This window comes from Rousettus aegyptiacus, unplaced genomic scaffold, assembly GCF_014176215.1.
Source record: "Rousettus aegyptiacus isolate mRouAeg1 unplaced genomic scaffold, mRouAeg1.p scaffold_m13_p_3, whole genome shotgun sequence".
NCBI classification, from domain to species: domain Eukaryota; kingdom Metazoa; phylum Chordata; class Mammalia; order Chiroptera; family Pteropodidae; genus Rousettus; species Rousettus aegyptiacus.
Window position 1 is genome coordinate 109,943,748 of NW_023416306.1, and position 23,785 is coordinate 109,967,532.

At 38.9% G+C, this 23,785-nt stretch overlaps 1 protein-coding gene across 6 annotated transcripts in view; it reads left to right on the forward strand.

Moving 5' to 3' along the window:
- Positions 1-23,785, forward strand: part of FMN1 (formin 1) — a 373,160-nt gene that overhangs the window by 337,828 nt on the left and 11,547 nt on the right. For all 6 annotated transcript variants that reach the window (XM_016160807.2, XM_016160801.2, XM_016160803.2 and 3 more), the window contains one exon: positions 2,742-2,891. In XM_016160807.2, coding sequence (XP_016016293.2) covers positions 2,742-2,891 — 150 coding nt within the window. The remainder of the gene's footprint in view (positions 1-2,741; positions 2,892-23,785) is intronic.

Sequence of the window (23,785 nt, forward strand, 5' to 3'; positions counted from 1 at the left end):
CAAGATTACTTCTTTGTTTACTGGGGAAAATTCCCCTGGCTGTTAAATATCGATAATTTTTATGCCCAAATTTCAGATGGTTTTCAATCATCAGTCTTCTGTGAGTCAAATTGAATTTGAAAGGAAGAGAATTTTGCTTGGGGAGGGCAGTATTCTAGACTTTATCAGATAGTTATAGGTTCATAGTCCAGCTTTTTGAGAAAAGAAAAAAACGCTGAAATCAAGTAAGACACATTCTCAGAGCGACTTCCTCTCTGTCACAATTGCAGAGTGTTCAAAGCAAGGCCATCCCCTGGGATTCTGTTTACTTTGGTTTTTCTGAACAGGTTCCCTTGCTTTCTTAGTTTCCAAAACACATACGGGAAAAGAATGCTGAAATTCTCTTTCCTTTAGTTTTCACCCTCTTTAGGGTTAGCAAGCAGGACCTCACAACTCCCCAGAGGGAGAGGTGGTAAGAGTACATGGTTAGTGGTCTGCAGGATGATGACATGCTTTTCTCAAGCTCTGTGATAACCCGCAAAACAATGCTGTCATTTGCCGAAACTGCACCGGTATGTGCAACATCTTGGTCTCACAGTCTAGGCTCCAAATAAGTCCAGAGGTGTCAGGGTGACCTGGGGTGATCCAAGAAGCACAATAACTGGCGCTTCTGTGCTCTTCACTATGTCTTGCTAGAAAGTAGGAGGATCATTTGTTCCTCTGAAGACTAAAAAGGAAAGACTTTCTCATCTCTGTTAATGCATAAATAAATATGTTTCTGTATAGAAGATGAGCATAAGAGAAAAAAAATACTGGTGTGCTCTGCTGGGGGTGACGCATATTGTGTATGACTCAGGGGGCGACTGTGTCTAAAATGGAAACAGAAAAAAAGTAACTTTTATTTCTTGAATGCCTGTGTCAGCAAGCATGAGCAATAGATGGGTAGAGCGAAAAAGCATTTCGCTGAGAATCAGGGGCCCCGAGTTGTAGGCCACGCTGTTCCAGTGAACAGGGACATTCAGTCTTTCTAGGTCTCTGTTTTCTCATCTGTAAAATGAGAGCATTGGACGTGTCAACGCATAAGTCCCTTCCAATTCTAAAGCCCTGGGACTCTGTAAGAAACCTGTGACCTTTTCCTACAGACCGCATAACTCTCTGCATACGTATTTCAATGCTGCAATCCATGTAGTGTTCATTTTGAATGAAATAAAAGTATATCCCTTAGAGTGTACATTTGGTGTTATCAGTATTTTGCCTGCCACAGAATTAGGTGTTGTGTCTGGATGAACGTGGACATCACTGCTCTCTTCCACTACTGGTTTTGCTCCAGAATATACATGTTTGGAATTATAAGAGGGTCCCTTAAGAAATTACTGCAGTTATTGCCTTTCTCTACTTATACACTTCCAGTCTTTTAATAACTGAGAACCAAAATTCCCTGACCAGTAGTTTTAATTTGCATTTAAAACAGATTTATTATTTACAGAAGCACAAAGAATTTATGGGACTCAGAGCTGCAGCTCCAGCTTGGATCTCGTCTAATCATAGTCATGGAATCAATTAACAGTTCATCTGTGAAATGTGATAAAATCTTATGAGATACATATTGGCCAATACCTGAGAACGAGATGAAAGTATGCTCCATAATAGTAACGGGGCTTCAGGGTTTTACAATCACCATTGAATGGAGTTCCATTAGGAGCTCAGTATTCAGGATGACCACAAAAAAAAAAATGCTGCGTCTGAACAGATGATAGAGCATTGAGTAGTAATAAACCTGGCCAGCCATTCCTGCTTTGATTAGTTTCTAACACCCTAGAAAAGGGGGCCATTTATTTAATGGTTCTTACTCATGGCAAATGAGCTTGTGAGGCTTGGGGTGGGTGGGGGTGGTGGGGAGGAAGATTGAGTGCAGAGCTATAAATTGCTGCAAAGCTGGTGCCTCCAAGAAGGGCTGCTTGGGAGGCCCAGGGAGTCTGGTGCACAGTGAGCCTCCATGGCGTAGGTCAGGAGGTTCTTAGTGATACCTGGGAGTCTACTTTGCAAAACCTGGACCAGATTGAAGAGCATTGCTCAAGATCAAAGATGGGTTTTTACCCCAAATCTTGCTATGCCCTCAATTATATGTTTTTGTACATTGGTGGCTTGTATTCTTGTGCCACAGAAAGTTTTAAAATGAAATCTCCTTAAAGATCATAGAGGCTAGGTCTCTTATTTTACCCTTGAAAAACTTCAGAGTTCGATGCTGAGTGATTGACCCCGGATTAGAAAGCCAGTGGATGCCAGAATAAGGATAGAACGGTCTCGATTTTCCAGAAAACACTCAGCAGATTAATTATTCCCAACGGGCTCTCTAACTGACCACTGCTTATGCTACAGAATTGAATGTCATCAGTGTTCCATGTAACCATTAAACTTCAAATGAGGAGCAGGTACATGACATGGATTTGAAATGAAGAACAATCTCAAAAGGTTTCACCTACATATCCTCTGGTATAATACATGCTACATTTTATGCAGCTAAGATATACCCAGGAGTATCCCCTGTCAAGTTGAATTTCTTGGAAAATGAATTTGAGAAAATAGATTTCCTGGGGTTTGGGATAAGCCACAGTAACTCTGATGCAGGGCTCCTGGGTTAAAGAATGGACATGTGGGAAACTGCCCCCAGTGACCCCCTCTCCTTAGCCTAATGGGGCCTTGGTGTTGACGGTTTCTCACCCTCTAACTCCCTGGATGTTTTTGTCCCCCGCCTGTTGTAGTTTTGAAACGACAGTGGGATATTTTGGGATGAAGCCCAAGTCTGGCGAGAAGGAGATCACACCCAGCTACGTATTTATGGTGTGGTACGAGTTCTGCAGTGACTTCAAGACGATTTGGAAACGCGAGAGTAAAAACATATCTAAAGAAAGGTAAGGTTCTTATTGCGTGGTGAAGACCCACCTTCAGGGGGACTCCAGGAAACTGCCTCCTCAAACCTAGCGAAGTGTACTCGTTCACACGTGTCGGTATTGTCCTTCCAACCAAGTGGACATCGAGGAAGGACTGCTGCCTCGGGCCTCAGAGGGAAATTCAGGGGAGGCTTGCTGTCCACACAAGCAGATACACTCTCCTGGCCTGATAAGTTACACTTTCTTAACCCTTTCCAATTACTAGCTAGTAAATGAAAGGGGAGCTGTGCTAATTTGCAACAGATTGCTTCTCTGTGTATTTTCATGTTGGCCCAGGCTAAATGAGGCAGCCTTGCTGTCGCAGACAGTACAGACAAATAAAAGTGAATGCTTTTCCCATTAATATACTGAACTTGCATCAAAGGGAAATCTCTGAGACTCAGGCCACACTTAACACAGTGTTGATTTACAGCGCCACTTCTGACTCCCCGCATCCTGCTGAGGACATCAAACTGTGTGCCGCTCAGCCCCATTGCAGCCTCCTGATTTTATTAGTTGGCGGTAGAAGAAAAATCTCAGCTCTGAATATAGGGGTGTGCATGCATGCGTGTGTGTGTAAGTGTGTGTGTGTGTGTGTGTTCGTTCATTTTATCAGAAAACAGCATTTCTGCTTGATCGCTGTGTTGATCAGGTTGCCACTGTTCTATGAAGGGTGTCATGGGTTTAGACTTCAAGCAGGTCTCGCTACTGTTTCTGCAGAACAGATGCATAAGAGTGTCATTCAAAGAGGAGGAGACAAAAATTAATCTACAGATTAAGGGAAATGGTTTATTTAATTATAGCACCTATAAACTTCCTTAGCTCAGTAATTTTGTTTTTCGCTTTGTAATCAGAGAAAAGATATATACATAATATATCTGCACACACAATACACTACTGTGTTTCACCTTAAAACAGCTATTTTTTAAAGCAGTCAAAATTTAGAGATTTGTGTTCTGGTATTACTGAGTTTCTAAACATTTTCTCTGGACATTTTTTCAAAAGCCTATTTTTTCTAGGGAAATCAAAGACCTTTAAAAATGTTTACAACATATCTTTCCACCATCACCTCTTTGAGAACACGGGAATTAAAGTGAGTACATCCATTATACAGAGAAACTGAAGCAGAGAAATAGTTAAGTGATATTGTTAAGAAAAGAGATTGTTGATAAGAGCATGAACAAAAATCCTAAAAAATCTTGACACCCAGCTCATTTGCTCTTGTCCTGTAATTGCTTGTTTAACCCTTTCAGCTAAGATAAGTGTCTGTGTAATAAATTCTGCTGTGTGAGCCTCATAGGAAACTGGTAGCACTTTCCTCTCTACAGGTCCCCGCCTGAAGACGGGGAAATCCGGCACTCTAATTGCACGGCCTTTGCTTAAGATTTTGCACCTCACGTTTTGAGCATAGTTAAGTGAATTTGTCCTTGAGGTTGGACCCCTAAAAACTGTTCCCCCCCCCAAAAAAAAAACAGAAAAGAGCAGAGTGTAATTAATTGCTTTTCATTGTAATAATCTTCTGTTGAAATACTTAACTATATTCCAAATTAAGGGGTTTTTCCCTATCGTCGAAGTTAGACCAAACAAACCGTGGGTCTGCAGTGGTGGCAGTGTCCAGCGGTCCTTTAGAATGACATGTTCTCTGATTCCTGGCCAGAGGCATTTGCAGCGCTGCTTCCTGGGTGCAGCTGGCGAATTGCCCACTTCACACTCTGTAAACCAACACCTTTAAAGGGTCATGACTTCACTGGACCCTTTTCAGTCCTTCTCACTGAGTGATTTCAGGGGTCTCTTAATTCCAGCCGCGCTTCGCGAGATGGATCACTGAGGTTTCCGACCTAAAACAACATCTCTGAAAGTTAACGACCGGCTCATAAAGTATTTTTGGAAGCAGCTTGTTTACAGAAATCTATTTGCTAAGAAATGTTAGCACATTATGTATATTACTACTCACCCAGTTAAACAAATATCCTGGATTTTCTTCTGAAGTAAAGATTTTTTCTAATTGCCCTCTGTCTGCTAAGGGATTTAGTTTTGAAACTGTTGGAATAGCATATTGTTATGATAAAATAGGCAAATTAACTTGAATTCTTTGATTGTAATTCAATGAGAAACAATATGATTACTTCATTTTGATACCTAATTAATGATGTTTGATAATATCATTTTTAATTATACTTTTCCCAGAAATCCAGTAAATCCCAACAACATTAAATGTCAGGAGGTAACATAGCATGGTACAGAGCCTACTTCAAACATAAAATTCATAACCAAATGAAAACCTGATGACTTGTAATTATTAGGAAAAAGAAAGAGATAGTTTGGGATCCCATCAGAAGAAATTTCACTCACTTTATTTTTAGATATATTGGAAGCCCAACTAAAACCCCCCAAAATTGTTGGGGAAAATCAAGGATCAATAATAATATTTTCAAAGGGACAGGTTCACTTCCAAATGAAATGGAAGTGTTGAAAACTAGCTTAGGTCACTCGAGGCCAATTTTAAATAGTAGAGATTCCTTACTTCTTGTTCTACTTAGTATGGTATCCATGAATACACATTAGCTCGATGCAAAATCAGGATGCTTCAGCTGCATATCAGAGTAACAACTGCCCCTCATGAAACCCAGAACAACCTCTAAGCATATAAAAGACTGTATAAAAATGTCCAGTGTTCTTTTCCCTTGTGGGTAAACCGTAACCCCTACCATTAAGCCGGTATCAGGGCATGGTATTTCACTGGCAATATGGTTTACCTGCTGATTACCTATATCCAGTAGAAGAGCATATTATATGATGATATATTAATGGCAGTAAACTTCCCTTATCATTTAAGCCAATATTGGGCAAAATAGCAAATTTCTTGTGTCCAGGCACAAGTCTAGAATGCCCCACTTCTTAGACCTTCATTCTGCGACCCACCCAGTCCTCATGCAGCACCCCTTAGTCCTGGGACTCATCCCCCAGTGAAATGAGACCCTTCTCTTACCCTTAAGAGTACTGGAAGCGAGTGCTCAGTAGCATAAAAAAGACCTCTAGATAGAGAATTAAAAACCAACATTTTTACACCATTAATTTGCTATGTGATGAGCCAGTAACTTATTGCCTGAAGGATCCAACTGTCACATCTGTAAAATGTACGCATTAGGAGAAAGCAGGAACTAAATGTTCACTATGATCTTGTTTAGCCTGTAATCTCTATAAATCTAGAAACTGCTTTAATATTCTGGGAAACTGATTGTTTCAATCTTAAAATAATGCTCCTCCCCTTCGCTCTCGAGCTTATTCGAGACTGTATTGGAAGACATTTCAAGTGAAAGTCTGGTGGTAAGTGGGGGAGAAATTTTGGGGGCAGGGAGATTTTTCATCACCCTCTTAGAATTGGTAAATGTCTACAGCTACCTTGCTTTATGTCCCCAGTTCTTCCTCTAAAATACTGATATTGGTCTTAGAGACCACATTTTTTTATTGAGAGTGTACACGCAAAAAAAATTTCCCTCTGCTCATCCATATCCAACATTGCATTTAGTGACTTACTAAAGTTCATCAAGTTTTTATTCCCAGAGGCAGCTTTGTCTCAATTTTAACTTTTCACCCACTTTTTTATTTGTGCCCCTTGATATCCAAATACTCAATGAATTTTTGTAGCACACCTCTCTTTCACTCATTAAATCAGCAGATTATTCAAGTTTATGCATAATTGCAAGGACGTAACCTAATTTGTCTGCTACCTTTGTTGACTATTCTTTACTCATTTTCTGCTTGTGATTTTTTCTATTCGATTACTCTGGGATATAGGACCCTTCCTTATGAAATGTTCCACCATTTAGGATATCTTAAGACTATACTTCACATACGACCACACATGCACACATAGAGGCCACAAACCACTGCTACCCACAAAATGAGCTATGAATTTACCAAAAGGTAGAGAAATCCCAGAGGAGTCATGACTCCAGAAATAAAGTCTTAGCAAATAATTCACTGTGAGCCAAAGCAAACTTTAAAAGTGCCATTTAAAAACCCCATAATGGGTAAGTAATGAGTGAATAAGGAGTTTGGTGAATTTTATGTGCAATGCAAATAAGAAATTTTATTATACACATAGCTATAATTTACACTATTGGTTTTTTTTTGTTATCATTGTTGTTGTTGTTGTTTTTCTTAGTTCAGCTAAATAACAACAGAGTTTTTATTCTAAGTATATTATTTGCAGCTATTATGGTTAATTATGCAACTGCCATACCCTTGACAGCAGATAGTTCAGAACTGTTGTGGGGTTATCCTAAAAAGCTGTCTCAGAACTCTCTACTGCTCAGGTCACTTTAGGACCAGGAGTTGGGGACTTAAAAAGGCTGTCATCACTCAACCCACAAAGGAACCATTGTTTGTAGTGTAGACGTTGCAGGAATTCCTCTCTTTACATGATAAAGTTATTCCTGGAAAAAGTTTCATGAACTAAAATTTTTATTGAATTCTGCTTTTCTACTGACATCTAGACAGGATCATTACAATAACTTCTAACAAGTTAACTTTCTTTTCCCTGGCTCTCTGTCTTGTGGTTAAATGGTTTGTATATGCTTAACTGCTAAGAAGCTTCACATGTTAAAGGACTCCTTTAATAATACAGATTACCCTCTAGTTAATTGGCAAAACTTTGAATTTTTCTAAGTCATATTTAAAGGCAGTTCTGTACAAATAAATACGCAAACAGAAAATGTCCGAACGAACTAACATAAACAGATTTATCATAATCATGAAGAATAAAACCTTCTTATTTCCCAAGCAAAAATAATTGAAACTACTTCTGCAAAATTAAAAATATGCCATGAATAAGGAGAGGAGATAGTAGATGTCAAAATGGTAAGACTTATAAAATTATTGACTTAACAAAAAGCTAAACACCTTTTTGACTCTCTTTCCTCTGGAAACTATCATTCCCACTTTCCCTTCTAGATTCTTTAAAAAAAAGAGTTTACATATTAATTTCTTCACCTCTTTTTTCCTATGCAAATATTCATTCCTTCCTGTATCATTAAGGACAAAGCCTCAGCTGTCATACGAAGACCAAAATAACTGTTGCTTAAACAAGAAAAAATTATTTTACTTTTGCTTAATAATTCAAGTACAAGTTGTTTGAATCTTGGGGACGCAGGTTCCTTCTCCCCTGTGGCGGCCATCATTAAGGCGTGGTCCTTATTAGCAAGGTTGAAGATGGCTCACATCACATCCATCAGCACCACTACTGCTGAGTCCCTGCCAGTAGGAAGGGAAGAGCACACCCTTTCCTTTCAAGCCTGTGGCCTGGAAGGTGCACACATTTCACTGGGCAAAATTTAGTCTCATGGCTACACACAAGGGAGACAAAGAAATGTAGGCTGACCTGGGAGCCATGTGCCCAGCTAAAGGCTCATGGGCTCCATTACTAAAGGCAGCAGGAGATATGGGTGTTGAGACCATTGGCAGACTTTGCCTCCTTTTCTAATTGTAAAACCAGATGGCTCTTTCTAACTCCTTAGCACTACTAGCTTTTGGCACTGATGAGAATTTTTCTGTCTTGAGGTGCCTCATTGCTCCGATAGTGTTCTGGGTATCTTTCTGTACAGGTGACCACTCTCCTTCATTAGCTCCACTTTTTATTAAGTGAGAACCTTCTCCCGAGGTTCAGATCTCAGTGTTCCTCTTTTCTGCTTGATACTCTCTCTGTAACTAGTCCCGACTATTTTCACAGCTTCACATATCACCTCTTTGCTAAGGCCTCCCAAGTGTTTCTACCCAGAGCCAGCCTCTTAGTTCTAAGCCTTAGACCCAAATCTCCTCTGGCACACTACACCTTCCCGCGGGATGCCCAGCCTTTTTCTGCGATTCATTTTGTCTCAATAAGAATGTATTCTTTCTCAACTCAGGCCTCTTAGGTTCCCTCACTCTCAGTTTGACCGCTGGCCTCCTCGTAGCAAACGTCAGGCTGGAAACCTGAATCATCTTTAATGCCACAAGATTCACATTCCACAAGTTGCTGATTTCTCAGTTTTGCCTCCTCATGGGTTCTTCTTTATTCTGTTTTCCCAGTGGCTCTGCCCTAGTTCAGAACCTCATCGCTTGCCTGGATTATTGAAATGTCCTTCGAACTGTTCTCCCTGCATGTAGTTTTTCTGTTTCCTCTTCAATGTCCTTTTGTATCCAGTTGTCTTTCTAAAGCAGACGTTAGATCACATCTATGTCTTTAAACATAATCTGTTGTTTCCTATTACTGATGAAATAAAGGGGAGAGAATGAACCACACGAGGTCAGTACTTATGTTCATTAACTTGTTGAGTCCTTGAAAGGATGGCCCTGAAAAGAAGGTGTATTGCTACTCATAGATGAACATAGGCAAAAATAAACAAAGTGCCAATATCACAGTATCACTAGTAAGCAACAGAATTGGGATAAGGACCTAGTTCTTATTTGACGTGAAAACTTGAACTCTTTCAAGTGTTCCATATTCTCTCCCAAATTAGAGCATGAACCTCTAAAAACTTGCCCTGAACTTACTTTCCAACCTCATTTTCTGTATCCGCATCCCACATGCACTCACCACACCTGCACGTTCTTGCTGTATATTCTCATTGGATAATTTCTGGACATTGCGCTGCCCTTGGTTGTTTCTTGTTGGTCTAAATATAGTCATCTTTTAAGGACTGACTTCAAAACCAGCTCCTCCAGAAATTTTGTGAATTGCCTCTAAGTGAAAGAACTACCTCTTCTTCTGGTCTCTGACAGCATATTTTTCTTTCTGTCCTTTAGCACTTAATTCATTCCATCTTGTTATTTTAACAGTGTATGTGTCTTTTCCCACCCACATGACATAAACACTTTCCTTGTTATATCTTCTATGGTACAATCTCCACCAGAGAGACTAATAATTGTTTATTGACATAGAAAGGACTTCACAACTTAGAACAAAATGATTTCAAGTAAGTATTGAAAATCCTGGGTGGTGTAAGAGTTTGGAGAAGGAAATGATTCCAATCAAAGGTGGAAGCCAAGGAGGGCCTTAGCAAGATGATTAGTCATAAACAGGACCACCCTAGGCAGAAAGTCGTAGAAGGGATTCAAAAGGCACTGGGGGGAATGTTACACATCAGCAACCCTCAAACCTGACAGATCTTCCAAATCACTTGGAGAGTCTTGTAAAAATGTGAACAAATCTACCGAATCAGAATCCCAGGGGGTCAAGTATAGGGATCTATAGTTTTGAAAGCTCCCCATAGAGAAGGCAGAGCACAAACACATTTTGTGTTTGGTCACTGCAATTAATGCTTTGGCTTCACCCATCCCTTGCATATCAGGGTAACTTTGGAGGTTGGAAGGAAAAGGACATCTCCCCAGTGGTTCTTACTACATTCTGAGCCAAATTTAGGAACTGCTAGAATTAGGTGATCTTTATGGTCTCTTCTAACCCTGATTTACTGTGATTTTAGGTAGGAAATGAGCTGGGTATTAGCAGAGCTGATGAATTCAGCTCCTTAGAGGAAAAAATGGGGTAAGGAGATTCTTGGAGATCGCATGGCAAAGGCCTGGACTTGGGATGCTCAACATATATTTTGGAAGAATCACATATGTGATTTCTGGGGCCAGCCTAACTGTCATGCCTTCTGTGTGGCCCTCTCTGAGCACTCAGTCCACATTGGTCTCTCATGCATTTACATTCTCACAATATAAATTTGCAGCACTTAATCAGCCTTGATTTAAGCACATACTTTAAAAATACCTATTTTGTCTTAACTGCTGTATAAGCTATGAGAACCTGCTCTAGAAGAATTTTATTTAGTGTTCACATACTTAGTCCTTCATAAAATTTTCCTCAGTCTTTGTAAGCTGTCTTTTCTCCAAAGTTCTGGGGGTATTGCTGTCTCTTCAATTTTAGTGCTAGTGATTTTTTTTTTTCATTCATGTAGTTAAAGACATTTCCTCCCTTAAATCATAAGCTAGAAGACAAGACCAATGCCTTCTTTATTTTCTCTCAAGCACCTTGTATTTCCTTATACATAATAGGTGCTCAGTTAATATCTGTTAAACAAATAAACAATCACTGTGTTTTTCTTTTACCATGTTGAAATTGATTACATAATTTGCTGTCTGCTGCTGATAGATGGGAGATCTTATTTATTTGGATTTTGGTGGTAGAATTCCCCAAATACACCCCATATGGGTTGTTTTTATCCAAGGATTTAAAATCTAAAGAGCTTTGTTAAAAAGAATAGACATGTTCAGAACAAGAAAGATTAGTCAATGGACTAAAACAATCATCTTCTCTGTTCTTGACTGTATTACTTTCAATTTGTCTTAAAAAAAAAAAAAAACTAGAAAGAAAACAAGAAAGTGAAGATCTTTGGGAATTCATGGCTGTGCCAAGCCTCAGACCTCTTTAGAGCTCAATAAGAACCTTAGAGAGCATCTGTCTGCACTCTATTTCCCTAGCTTGGCAGACAGCAATGGAAATCCAAAGTAAGTCTCCTCCATTCAGCTAAAATATTTCTAAATTGCTTATCTGTGGGCCTCCTGACAGCTCCTGCCTTGGGCATAGACTAGATGGAATAGGGGTCTGCCTGGGCAGTATGATTTAAGGGGCGCCAGAAAGGCTGCCTGCTCTACACAGTCTCCCCTGTTCCCTCACCATTTTGTTTTAGTCACCCTGCGAACAGCCTCTGACCAATTCTAGTTTTGGGTGAAACTCCGTAGGTGGTACAGGTTTCAAAATCAAAGAGTGAGGAGTTGGCGTCTACAAGCACATGCATGTCTTCATTATCAGGATTGAAAAGGTCTTCCAAAGACCAGCCGTGCTTTGCAATTAAATTTGCAGATTTATGAATAGGGCCAACTTCAGTTTCCAGTCTGTCTCCCAGACACCTCTCCCTGAACAAGGAAATGAAATGCTGTTACCTTTCACTCTGCACCTAAATCGCCGGGTGGCTCGGGGTGTTTCGTCTACCAAGTGCAGAGTGATTGGCTTTAACTGATCATGCATTCCAGGGCAAGTCCAGGGAACCCCCATCCCCCACTTCTACTCCCCTGTGGCCCGGTGGAGAAGCTCTGCAAACGGAAGCAGCCTTTGTTCTGCAATTAATCATTTGAAGTCAAAAATGTGTTTGGATACTACAAGTGATAGCCTGCTAAAACCATGAAGTGACTGATTGTGTTGCTGGTGAAATTTGGTCTCTAAGAGGACTTGCTTTATTGTAAATAGAAAAATATCTTAGGAATGGGAGAGGGAAAATTGCCAAATTTAGGAAGTAGAAGTGACGGGTTAATTTATCATGGAATAATTTTTAGACACTAGATTCGGATATGTCAGGAGCTAAGTCTTTTCAGTCTAAGACCTGCTAGTGAGACTGACCTGGAGGAAGGGGGTGGAATATGGGGTGGAGGGGAGTCAGGGTCAAGGGTCAGACTCTGCAGAGAGAATGAGCATAAAAGAGTGTGTGTGTGTTCAAGTACATAGTCCTGTTGGCCTGCCCTAGATAAATGATTAAGGGGTTGCTCATTATTTCATATTGTCTATGGCTCTCTTCTTCGAGTTTTATTTTCTTACCCTTTGGAAACATTCCACATAGACCAGTCAGCGATGTTTTCATTAGCTACTGCCGTGAGGAAGAAATTTCCCTTTACAGTGAGGAGTTAATGAGTTTGGTCTTTGTGGTACTTATTTTTTATTGACGGTGAAGACTGACTTTACTTATTTCATTGACTTTCATAACTATTATACATGTGTAATAGTTATATAAAGAATTCCTCTGATAATACATAGTGACGGAGTGTTGTCAAGGTGAACGAAAATAAGGGAGGTTCGTTCCCACAGCTCCTGGCAGGTCTCCATGATTACACCTATTTAGAACTGAGGCTGGACTTTGCCTCTTTTCCCCTGGCTGTGGAGAAACAGCCTGACTTAGTGAACTGAGGCCAGTGCCTTGTGGAGATTTGAGGATTATCTAAAGACCCAAAGAGACTCCACAGAGCACACAGAGCCTTACTTCTAATGTTTAGCCTCCTAGACAGTGAGCGAAAGAATAGCCTGCCATAGCTATGTCCTGCTAAATGCACACTGAAAACCACCCCTATCACATTAATGCCATCTGCGGTTCATAAGGAAAGTATTAAAAGGTTGCCCTTCATCTTCTCCATCTAGAGTAGGTGGCATAAATCATGTGATATTGAGTATTCTTGGTTAAGTAAGGCACTTCTACACCTTTCTGAAGTCTCTTTGTATAGTCTTCTTTGTTCCTTAGCCTGACACTACTTACTTCAAGGCTGCAAGGAGATCATAACAATGTAGCGAATAGCCAGTTGGTGTTTCATCTCTGCAGCTTCTTATACCCCTTCTCTAGTTCTTCTAAAGTGAGAGCACAAAAAACCATCATTTGCTTATAGAAGAAGCTATCCCCAATCAGGATGGGTAAAGCCAACCCACAATGGGTAGTCAAACTGGCAACTTATCTATTTTCCAACTGTGATCTCTAGTGGGTGCCAGCACCTTTTCCATCCCACAAAAACTTTATCTACCATTCAAAGGGCCTAAGGCCAGAATTTACCGCGCCATTGACAAAGGCATGTTCTTTCCATTTTCCTTTATTGATCGTGTTTCTTGATGTATTTCAGAATACACCAGAATGAAGAGTTCTTATACTTGTTAGAGAGATTCTGGTTCACAGATTTTTAAATTTTAGGATCAGTCTAATGGTATAGTGGTCTGGACCTTCAGCTCTTATTATCCTGCTTTCGGAAACTTTTTAGGCATTCACTGTGGCATGCTGACTTAGAGGCCCATTACTACACATGCTGATGCACAGATCCTGCCTTGTCATTTTCTAGACTATTTTGACCTCCTCTCTTTAGTGATGAGTGATATTAAGTCTTCTTTAAACAGATTCGCATTACAGCTGGTCAGATTTCATGCTTTCACCACCATGCCTTTCATGAACCATATTCCTTGCAATGCCTCCCTCTCTTTGCCTTTATTCACCGATGTTTCCCAAGCCATTGACTTTGAACGTCTTCAGTAAGGATGTACACACATGGTCTAGGTCATGCAAAGATTAGTGTTTTTAGGTTGCAACTGTCCTGGAGATTTGATAGAGCTTCCTATTTGAAGCCAGTAGCACTGTAGACAGAGACTTGACTTCTGTACACCTGAAGTCATTTCCTTGGTCCTATAGTCTGTGTTACAAAACTGAGTTTTTTCTTAATAAGTATGCCTTGGTAATTAACATTAACAGATTATATCTTTTTCTACTTGCTGAAATGAATTGGTCATTATCATTTGAGAGAATTTCTAACAATTATCACCAATAGGTACTTAAAACAGAAAGGTTTTTTTTGTGTGTGAGGGTGATTTACCCATTTTCCCCTCATTTTATAAACGACATTTTTAGAGCAGTTTCAGGTTCACAACAAAACTGAGAGGGAGGTACAAAAGTTTCCCCATTTATGCCCCATCCCAACACATGCATAGCCTTCCCGTTATCAACATTACTCATCAGCAGACTGGTACCTTTAAAAAAAAAAAAAAACCAAGGATGAACCTATATTGATACACCATAATCAACCAAAGTCCATAGTTTGGCTTAGGGTTCATTCTTGGTGTCATACAGTCTGTGGGTTTAGAGACTTGTATCACCATTATTATATCATACACACTTCCCCAAAATCCTCTGTGCTCTGTCTAGTCATCTCTCTCCCAGCCTTCAACCACTAATCTTTTTATTATCTTCATGGTTTTACCTTTTCCAGAACATTTACTCATTTGTAAACACTAAAATAAACCCCATTGTTTAGAGTATAGACCCCAACCTGAGTCATATTTTGAGATAAGTTATGTCCAGACGACAATTAATTACCTATGTGATTTTTTAAATTAAAAATGCATCATAGCCTCATACTTAAGAGTTATTCAAAAGTTAATAGGTTGATATTCTTGTTACAATTCAGACAGATATTCAGAATGGGGAAAAAAGGAAAGGGGAAAAGCAGATGACCAAAAAAGAAAAATTAATCGAGGCCATAGAATTAAATTGGGAGGAACCTTAGACAGGGTACAGTCAAATATCCTTTCATTTTTATTCTGGGGTCATTAAAAGCAAAGAAAGAAAATAGAAATGGGAAGTATAATAGGGCTCAAATCAGGAAGGTCATGCAAAATTACAAGCAAGACCATAAAAAAATGAATCATAATGAATTGTGAGGTAATTTCTATCTTTATGAAAAGAAAGTAAATGGATGCCCCCAGTGGGCACTTAGTTTTCCTACATTTCAGCTCATCTGAATCTGTCCCCACAGAGCCTGTTTGTGCATATTAACAGAGACTGTTGATCTCACAGTCTTAGAACATATCTGGAAAGTAACATGCAGAAAAGAGTAGTAGCACTGGCCGTGTTTTGATTTTTAAACATTTGCTATTTTGTTAGAGCCCAAAATCGAGAATCCAGTGGCTATGGCTATCAAAAGACTGATCCTTTCAAAGAGGCTTCTATTCTTAATCAGTTGTCCAACTCCAAGATATCCCCAGATAATTCTTTAGGAAAAAGACCTATTGGCTATCATTCTCCTGGAGAGGAAAGTGGTTTATTCTTTTCTCTTTCCCCTACTAGTTTCATTGTGTTCTGTTGAATTCCACGCATAAGGGTTTTTCAACTTAAAAAAAAAAAAATAGAGCTCCTTTTTTGTCCAAATGAAAACATACATGAAACTCCAATATATAAAACAGATAAAATAAAACTTTTCTGGTTGAAGCAGGGCTTGCAGATGTTGAGGTCTAGAGGGTTCCCTAACTCTTCTTCCTCCCCTTGAAACATCTTTGCTGAATGGTAAAGCTCTTTGGACGACTATTTGAAAACACTGCTCTAAAATATTGGTTTTTTTAAATAGAGACAAGGAATGTAAAATACCTTCTCATATCTCACTTATCTCTTGATTGGCCACTGTAGTTCATTCCTATGGTCAAACATGACAGCACTTCCGTTAGTATAAACTCCTTGCTGATTTCAATATATTCTACCCTGTGCACCATGAATCAATGAAACAATGAATGTCAAAAGAATAAAAACATTATACTTCTTCAGTCTCAGGTCACTTGTTCCAAATTGGTTTGAATTAACTGCGGGCATATAAATCTTGCCTGTAGAAAGCCCAAAGTATGCCCAGTTTTATGTCCTCCCAGGAGATGAAATTGTAATCTTGGGGCACCTAAACTTCTCCATGGAAAAACCTATTATTCTTCAGGATGCAGATCAGCCAACTGCCATGTGACCGCAGCTCTCTGAAGGGTTAAAGCAAAGATATGATTTTATGTTTTCAGCTCTTCATTGTTAAGATGGGAACAGTGTTCTCTTGCAACTTTCTACATTCTAAGTGTAGGCAGAATTCTCTACCCAGGTGGTTCTCCTACGAAACCAAGATTGCAGATAACTTCTGTAGAGTGAGGGCTAAGCGGGAACATCAGATGTGTCGCTGCCCCATCTCATACTTATATCTCTCTTCAATCGACTTTGGCAGCAATCGAAGTTTAGTGGGGCCCTTAATAACTCCTTAGCATATGCATTATAAAGAGAAAGGAAAGGTACGGTTTTAAAAGTCAATTTTATTGAAACATTTATGATTTCAGAATAGTATTTTCTTTCCTTAACTTATTCATATGTGTTTTTTCCCTATATTTCTTTTTTTTTTTTTTGAGGGAGTGCCATGTAACCTTTGAAATCAAGTTTGGTATTTGCTTATGAGTAATCATGAACAACTATGTATGATACTCTAGAGTAAATATTTAAACCACAAACAAAAATAGAACTGATATCTAGGCCAGCATCAAAAACAAGTCCATAAACAAAGCCAAGTGGGAGAATGAGTATGTATGTAGCGAAATTGTCAATTCAGCAAGTTCTATGACCAAATGCAGAAAAGTTCTCATCTCCTAAGTGACAGAGGCAAATTCCAGGCTTGGGGTGAGTTGTGTAACCTCTCTGAGCCTCAGTCTCCTTGTGGACAAAGTAATGTGGAAACTTTTAGGAATCCTGGAATGTACAAGTTTGACATGTATAAATATTTGACATGTATAAATAAAGCACATTGGAGTGGCCTTGAGCATTCTTTTATTTTTTATTAAGGCTCGATCAGCTAATTAATAACTGGAACTAGATTTTAAAGTGTTTTTATTTTTTTTTCCCCCAAAGATAAATGCAAAAAATAATCATTCTACTACTCTTGGTATTTAATAAATATTTAGACTTGTTTAAGGTAGGAAGAAAAAAACTATCAATGCGAGTCATTCATTTGTCACTTACATATTGGTTAACAACTGACTTGCGTGTGACACAGTGCTAGATATGGGAACAGGGAGGGGACCCAGGCATCCATACGGCATGATTATTGTCCTCAAGTGGTTCCGATTGGTTTAAGGGAAATAAGACACCTGAATGGTTCTAAGATGGCAAGTCCTAAGTGCCTTAATAGAGCCACAAAGTGCCCTTTCACTTGAGAAAAGAGCAGTTACTTCTGGCTAAGGAAAGTGAGGGATGCTCTCACGACTTTGGCACTTAAGCTGGGAATAGAAGAGTGGGAAGAATTTGCACACATGGCAATGAGTAAGAAAGTCATTGGGGGAACAGTTAAGAGCAAGAAGCAGAGGTGAGAAAAGCCACACAGGAAGCATGGTGAGTCATTTGGGCAGGACAGGGAACACAGGGAATGAGGTGAAGGAAAGGATACTGGGTAAGTAATATAATATTTAAAATTCTTTTCACAGCAGTTGTGATATTTACTTGTAGTGTTATTCCCACTTTCAACAGGTGAGGAAATTGAGGCTCAGAGGGGTTAAGCAATTTGTCTAAGCACAAGATAAAGCCAGATCTGGGTCTGAAAGGGTAAGATAGACAGGTAAACAAAATTTAGTACAGGGGCAGCTTTGATTGCCAGAGTAAGAATTTCAATTACATACTGTAGTTCAAAGGTCAGCAAACTATAGTCTGCGGGCCAAATCAGGCCCATTACCAGTTTTTGTAAATGAAGCTTATTAGAACATAGCATTGCGTTGCTGTTCCTACACGTATTTTTTATGGTGCCTTTCACACTACAGCAGCAGAGTTGGGTAGTCGCAGAGAACACGTGGTCCGTGAAGCCTAAAATATTTGCTCTCTGGCCCTTTACAGAAAACCTTTGTTAATACTGGCTCTATACGCCAGCTATAGTTGATTGGAGTCATTGAAAGTTTTTGAGAAGGGAGGTGACATTCTCAAAGTTATGCATTATTAACTGAGACCTTGTTCATCAGCAGGAGGATGGATTGGAGGAATTAGGTCATTTAGAAGACTATTTCGGTTGTCTGGGCTGTCATGTCTGCACTCCTGGACTATCACAGTAGCCTTTCAGCAAGTCTCCCAGCCAAAACCTTGAAGCCTAGAGAGGCCAGACAGGCAACAAAAGGGAGTGAAGTGCACTGGGTATAAGAAACCCGACTGTGCAGATGAACTGACAGACAGCACCACCTGACAACCGCAGGTATGACAGGGAGTGACGGCAGTGCCGCAAACTGAGATGTTCCATAGAAATGCCACTCTGTGTTGCCATACTTTCCAACTTTATAAGAGGTCAGAACTTTGAATTCTTATGTGAAAACTCTACATTTACAAACGTTAGCAATAATTTAAATTTATTTCAACCCTCTGAGGTTGCTCATACAGCAGACCTTTAGTTTAAGGTCTTTTCCCACGTAATTACTAAAAAATGGAGTGATTTTAATGCAGTCAAAGCAGCAGCTACGGTAGTTTCTTCAGAGGACATGTGATGCTTTGGCCACAGTTTTCAAAGAACATTTTTGAGAGAGAGACAGACCAGCCAACCGACCATCAACCTCTTGTCAGGCTGACACAGTTTTGAAGACCTACTTAGGCACTCTGCTATTCCACCATGTGCAGAACATAGCCAGATCATCAGAATATGTAAGCATTTGTTTCTTATCACAGGTATGGTATAAAAGCAGCTGAAAAACATCCTTGCCTTCTAAAAGTGATATGGACTCTAACGTTAAAGACATACAGAGACTCTAGTGAGACTGTACTGGTTTGTATTTTGTAGAATCAGCCTTGAGCGTTGGTGGTGTCATGTCAGGTGACGTTAGGGACTTAATATTTTAATGGATCTTAACGAACTTACGTGTTTTCCCCATATCCGCTTTTGATGCCTGAATTTTTAGAGATTAATCACTGTTATTTATTTATTCATTCATTCATTCAGCATTCATCAATCACTTACTTGTATGCCAGGTACTGTACATGATGCTAAGGAAAGAAAGACAGTGAAGTCATACCCTCTGCTTTTGAGGAGCTGCAGTCTAGTGTACAAGGTGGGGGGAGGCAGTGCCTAGAAATGATCACAACACAGTCGAATAAATGAACCTTGGAAGGAGGTGTCAACTCTATCCAACCAATAATAAATATCTGGGCATGATGGGGAGGGAGGGAGGTTGAAAAATGTCCCACTTTCTTGGTAAAAGTGACTAACTGTCCTGAAAAGTATTAGGCAGGGCCGGCCACACAATCTCTGGAGCCTCTTATTGAGAACTAGCAATCTCTAGACAAGGACAGCAGAGCATTAAACCAGGAGCCACATGAGACTGCACAGGTTGCATGCCCATGAAGACTCATGGGCTCCGTCGTCAAGAAATTCAAAGGAGTAGGATTTTAGTAAAGTAAAGGATTTTTTTCAGTTTTATTTTGTAGGTCTCTATTCAGTTATGGCATGTATATACATAGCCGCTACTATATCAAGGGCCAAGGAAACAGCAGTAAAAATGATAGTCACCATCTCTACCCTTGAGTATCTTCTGAGAGTGTAGTGTGTGCTAATTTTATCAGCTGGTCCAAGTATGTCTTACTTACATTCTGAGAAAAAAAATATTTAAATGCCCAGTGAGTCTTACTTTATTTTATATTTTTAAATATATATAAATTTAAAATATAATTTTAAATGTATAAACATAAATTTTCAGTAAGGAACAAGTGTTATTTTGGTTTTCAGAAAAGCAAGGTTAATATGAAAAGATATACTTACTCCCAAGTTCTATAATATTGGAAATTTAAATTCTATTTATAATTATGACTTCCACAAAACAGGAAAAAATGTGAGGAAATAGATACGACCTTTGTTCTGAAGTTTAAATAGTTTCTCTTATTTATTATTGGTTGAGAAGAGGCCAAAATTCAAAAAGGTCAAGAAATTTTTGTCATACCTGCATCAAAGTTTAGCTTCCAGATAGTTCGGATTAGAAAATTTGAGGTGCATTCCTTGGTTTGCTATATTTCAGGGTAATAGCAATAGTTGATTTGGTTTGCTTTCAGGAAACATCTAACTGATAGGACTGCAAGATAGTCCTTAGCTAATAGTGCCACTTGTTTAATTTGTAATTAGAAATTGTTATCATTCATTCTTAAGGAGTGTCTTTATTTCTGTGTTGGAAGAATTCATAATGGTTATTCTTTATTGACCATTTGCTATATTCCAGGTATGGTAGATGTTTTACATATATTAATTTATTTAAACCTCACAAAATATCTTGGTTGATATTAACCTCCATTCCACAGATAAGGAAACGGAAAAGTTGATTAGCTTGCTCTAAGTCTTCTAATAACTGGCAGAGTTAGAATTAGCATCAAGTCTAGCTGATGTTTGCCATCAATCTTTGCCTTCTCCCAATCTTCTATGATTTTTAAACTGTGCTTGTAAAAAAGGAGACATAATAATTGAATGAGAGCCTTTGGAGAAGAACCAGTTGGAATCACTGAGATTGGAATCGTCCTGGGTTGCCTAGGGTATATATGACTGCCTGTAGTCTGCGGAACTGCCACTGACCAGTAGGAAAAGGTTTGCAGTAGGTTCAGAACCTTAGGTTGGCTCCCATCCTCCCGCCTCAACATCCCCAACCACCCCCATCACCCCAGATATCCAAAGAATGTGGGGAGTAGTCACAGGGCCGCTGAGGGTTGCAGGAATTGGCGAAGGTAACACTGAGCAGGAGCATGAGAGAAGGCCGTCTCTGAAAAATGAGACCAGAATTCAAAGGTGAAAAGGAACTGCTAAAGCAAAAGGTGACCAGACAAAGTTCCCTAAGAGTTAGGACGTCCAGAGAGAAATAGTAACGTCACACCACACCAATGGAATTGGGATTAAAGGGTCACTAATAGGTGTTCTCTTGAAAATAGATCTTGCTGGAGAGCAGCCAAGAAGAGTAGATGCTACAAGCTGTGGCCTCATTTACAACACCATCATCCTGGTTTCCAAATCCCTTAATAGTCAGAGTCTCCAGTGTAGTCTGATCTGGGTTTGATCCTTTTAGTGCATTCTTTACATGTGTGGGTATAGTCATGGTTATTGCTGCAAAGAGAAAAGTTTAGTAGGCATTGTGGTGTATACACTTAGATCTGTGTCAGTACTGGGAGATGCCTGTTCTCAGGGCAGCTTTGTAGATGTATTTCTTATTGGGTTATATAAATCACTGCTCATCTTTGTCTCATTTTTATTTCTCTTCTGATGCACAAGTCCGCATGTTGAATTCATTGTAACTAACTTGTGCATGTGGACTGGGAGATTGGATTACTAAGCGTATGTTTACAGTCAATTGGGTAAAATTAGCTAAGTAAAGAGCTAAGACACTCAGACATTTCTTCAGTATTAAGCAAGTATGTTATTAACGTACAGCAAAAGATTTTTATTTGAGGCCCTGAAGAAAAAGCATGTTCATTTTTTAAAAGTACCTATGAGTTGGTGAATAGTCAGTATTTAAAAGTATTATTTTAATTTAAAATAAATGTTCTAAAGAATAACACATTCATATTGCCGCCACCTAGAATTAACTGTTAACATGTTGCCACATATTCTTTAAGAATTTTTAATAAAAATGAAGCATTATAAATAAAAATGAAGTTGTGTTATTCTGCATACCAGCCCCAAAGCCACTTTCTTCTTCTTTCTAGTGATAACTTCTATCATGAAACGAGTATCTTTCAGTCTGTATATAAATATAGAAAGATGTTTATATATGTTTATAAACACATGCAGGCATCTTTGAAAAATACTATTTTGTGGGTACTATTTATAAATGTATATACAACGTAGCATACTGCATGCATAGTTACAATAGTAGCAAACATTTATAGAATGGATTACACTGTGCCTCGGGCTGTACTATCCCCATCCTTTCAATTTCTCTGTGTAGAAAGCACTGTTGTTGTTATCCTCTTCTTTAGAAAATCAAGGTACACAGAGATATCAGTTGCCCGGGGTCACACAGCTAATTAGTGGTGGACCTGGGAATTATTTCTATCATAGCCAGGCTCTGGAGCCTGAGCATTAGACTGTCACAATACCTGGCTTCTCTCCTGTATCACTCCACAGAAATCTTAACTCTTGCAACATCATGTTTCTAATATCTGTAATTTTGAATTCATACATCTAGTTCATTCCTTTTTGTGATTATACCCTATTCCATTAAATAAATATAATTTATGAAGGCAGTCTTACACAGTAGTTAAGATCTATAAGATAGGAATAGTGAAAGTTCTTATCTTACAAGGTTGTCATGAGAATTTAATAGTTTAATTCAAATAAAGCAGGTAGAACGGTACCTAGCACAGAGTAAGCATCCAATAAATGGTAGCTATTATTATTCACTATTATCATCTACCCATTACCCTATTAAACCAACCATTAGGTTGTTTCCAATTTTTCCTTATAACACATATTGCCACAGTAAAAGTTATGCATCTGTATATAAAAGTTGCTTTTGGGTATCTCCCTAGAAGAGAAATTGCTGACTTGTTAGGGTATGCATGTGTGCAGTTTTACTTGATATTGCTAAAGCTAGTACCAGTTTACACTCCCTCATGCACTGTTGGGCAGTTCTCATTTCCCCACATCCTCAGTAACAGTTATTGTCTGACTATTAGATTTGCTAATCTGATGGATAAGACATATATTGTCGAGTTGATGCAATGGATAGGAAATAATATGTTGTCAAACTGATGAATTTTTTATAACAGCTTGATTGAGATTTAAATTAGATACTGTAAAATTTACCCTTTCAAAGTGTATAATTCAGTGATTTTTAGTATATTTGCAAGGATTTGCAGTCATCACCATTACCTGATTTGGGGACAAACTCCTTATTCATTAGCAGTCACTCCCCATTCTCACCTGCCCTGACATTGCTAATCTACTTTCTGTCTCTGTGGATTTGCCTATTCTGGACATTTTATATAAATGGAATCATATAATATGTGGATTTTTGTGACTGGCTCCTTTCACTTATATGATTTTAAAGTTCACCCGCTTTGTAGCATGTATCAGCACTTCATTCCTTTTTATTGTCTAGTAATATTTTATTGTGTAAATATACCACATTTTGTCTATTTATCAGCTGATGGAAATTCAGGCTCTTTCTGCTCTTGCTATTATGAATAATGCTGATCTAATCATTCCTATGCAAATTTCGTATGGACATATAGTTTCGTTTTCTTGGGTATACATGTTGTTATATACCTAGCAGTGGACTTGCTGGTTCATATGATAACTATGTTTAACATTTTGAGAAAATGCCAAAGTGAATACCATTCTGCAGTCCCATCAGCAGTGTGTCAGGGGTCCTCACCTCCAACACTTGTTATTGTCTTGCTCTTTGACTCTAGCCATCCTAGTGAACGTGAAAAGGTATCTATATCATTGTGGCTTTGATTTGCATTTCCCTGATGACTAATGATGTTGAGCATTTTTTCCTGTGTTTATGGGCCATTCATATGTCTTCTTTGTAGAAAGAGCCATTCGAATCCTTTGCCTATTTTTAATTGGGTAATTTGTCT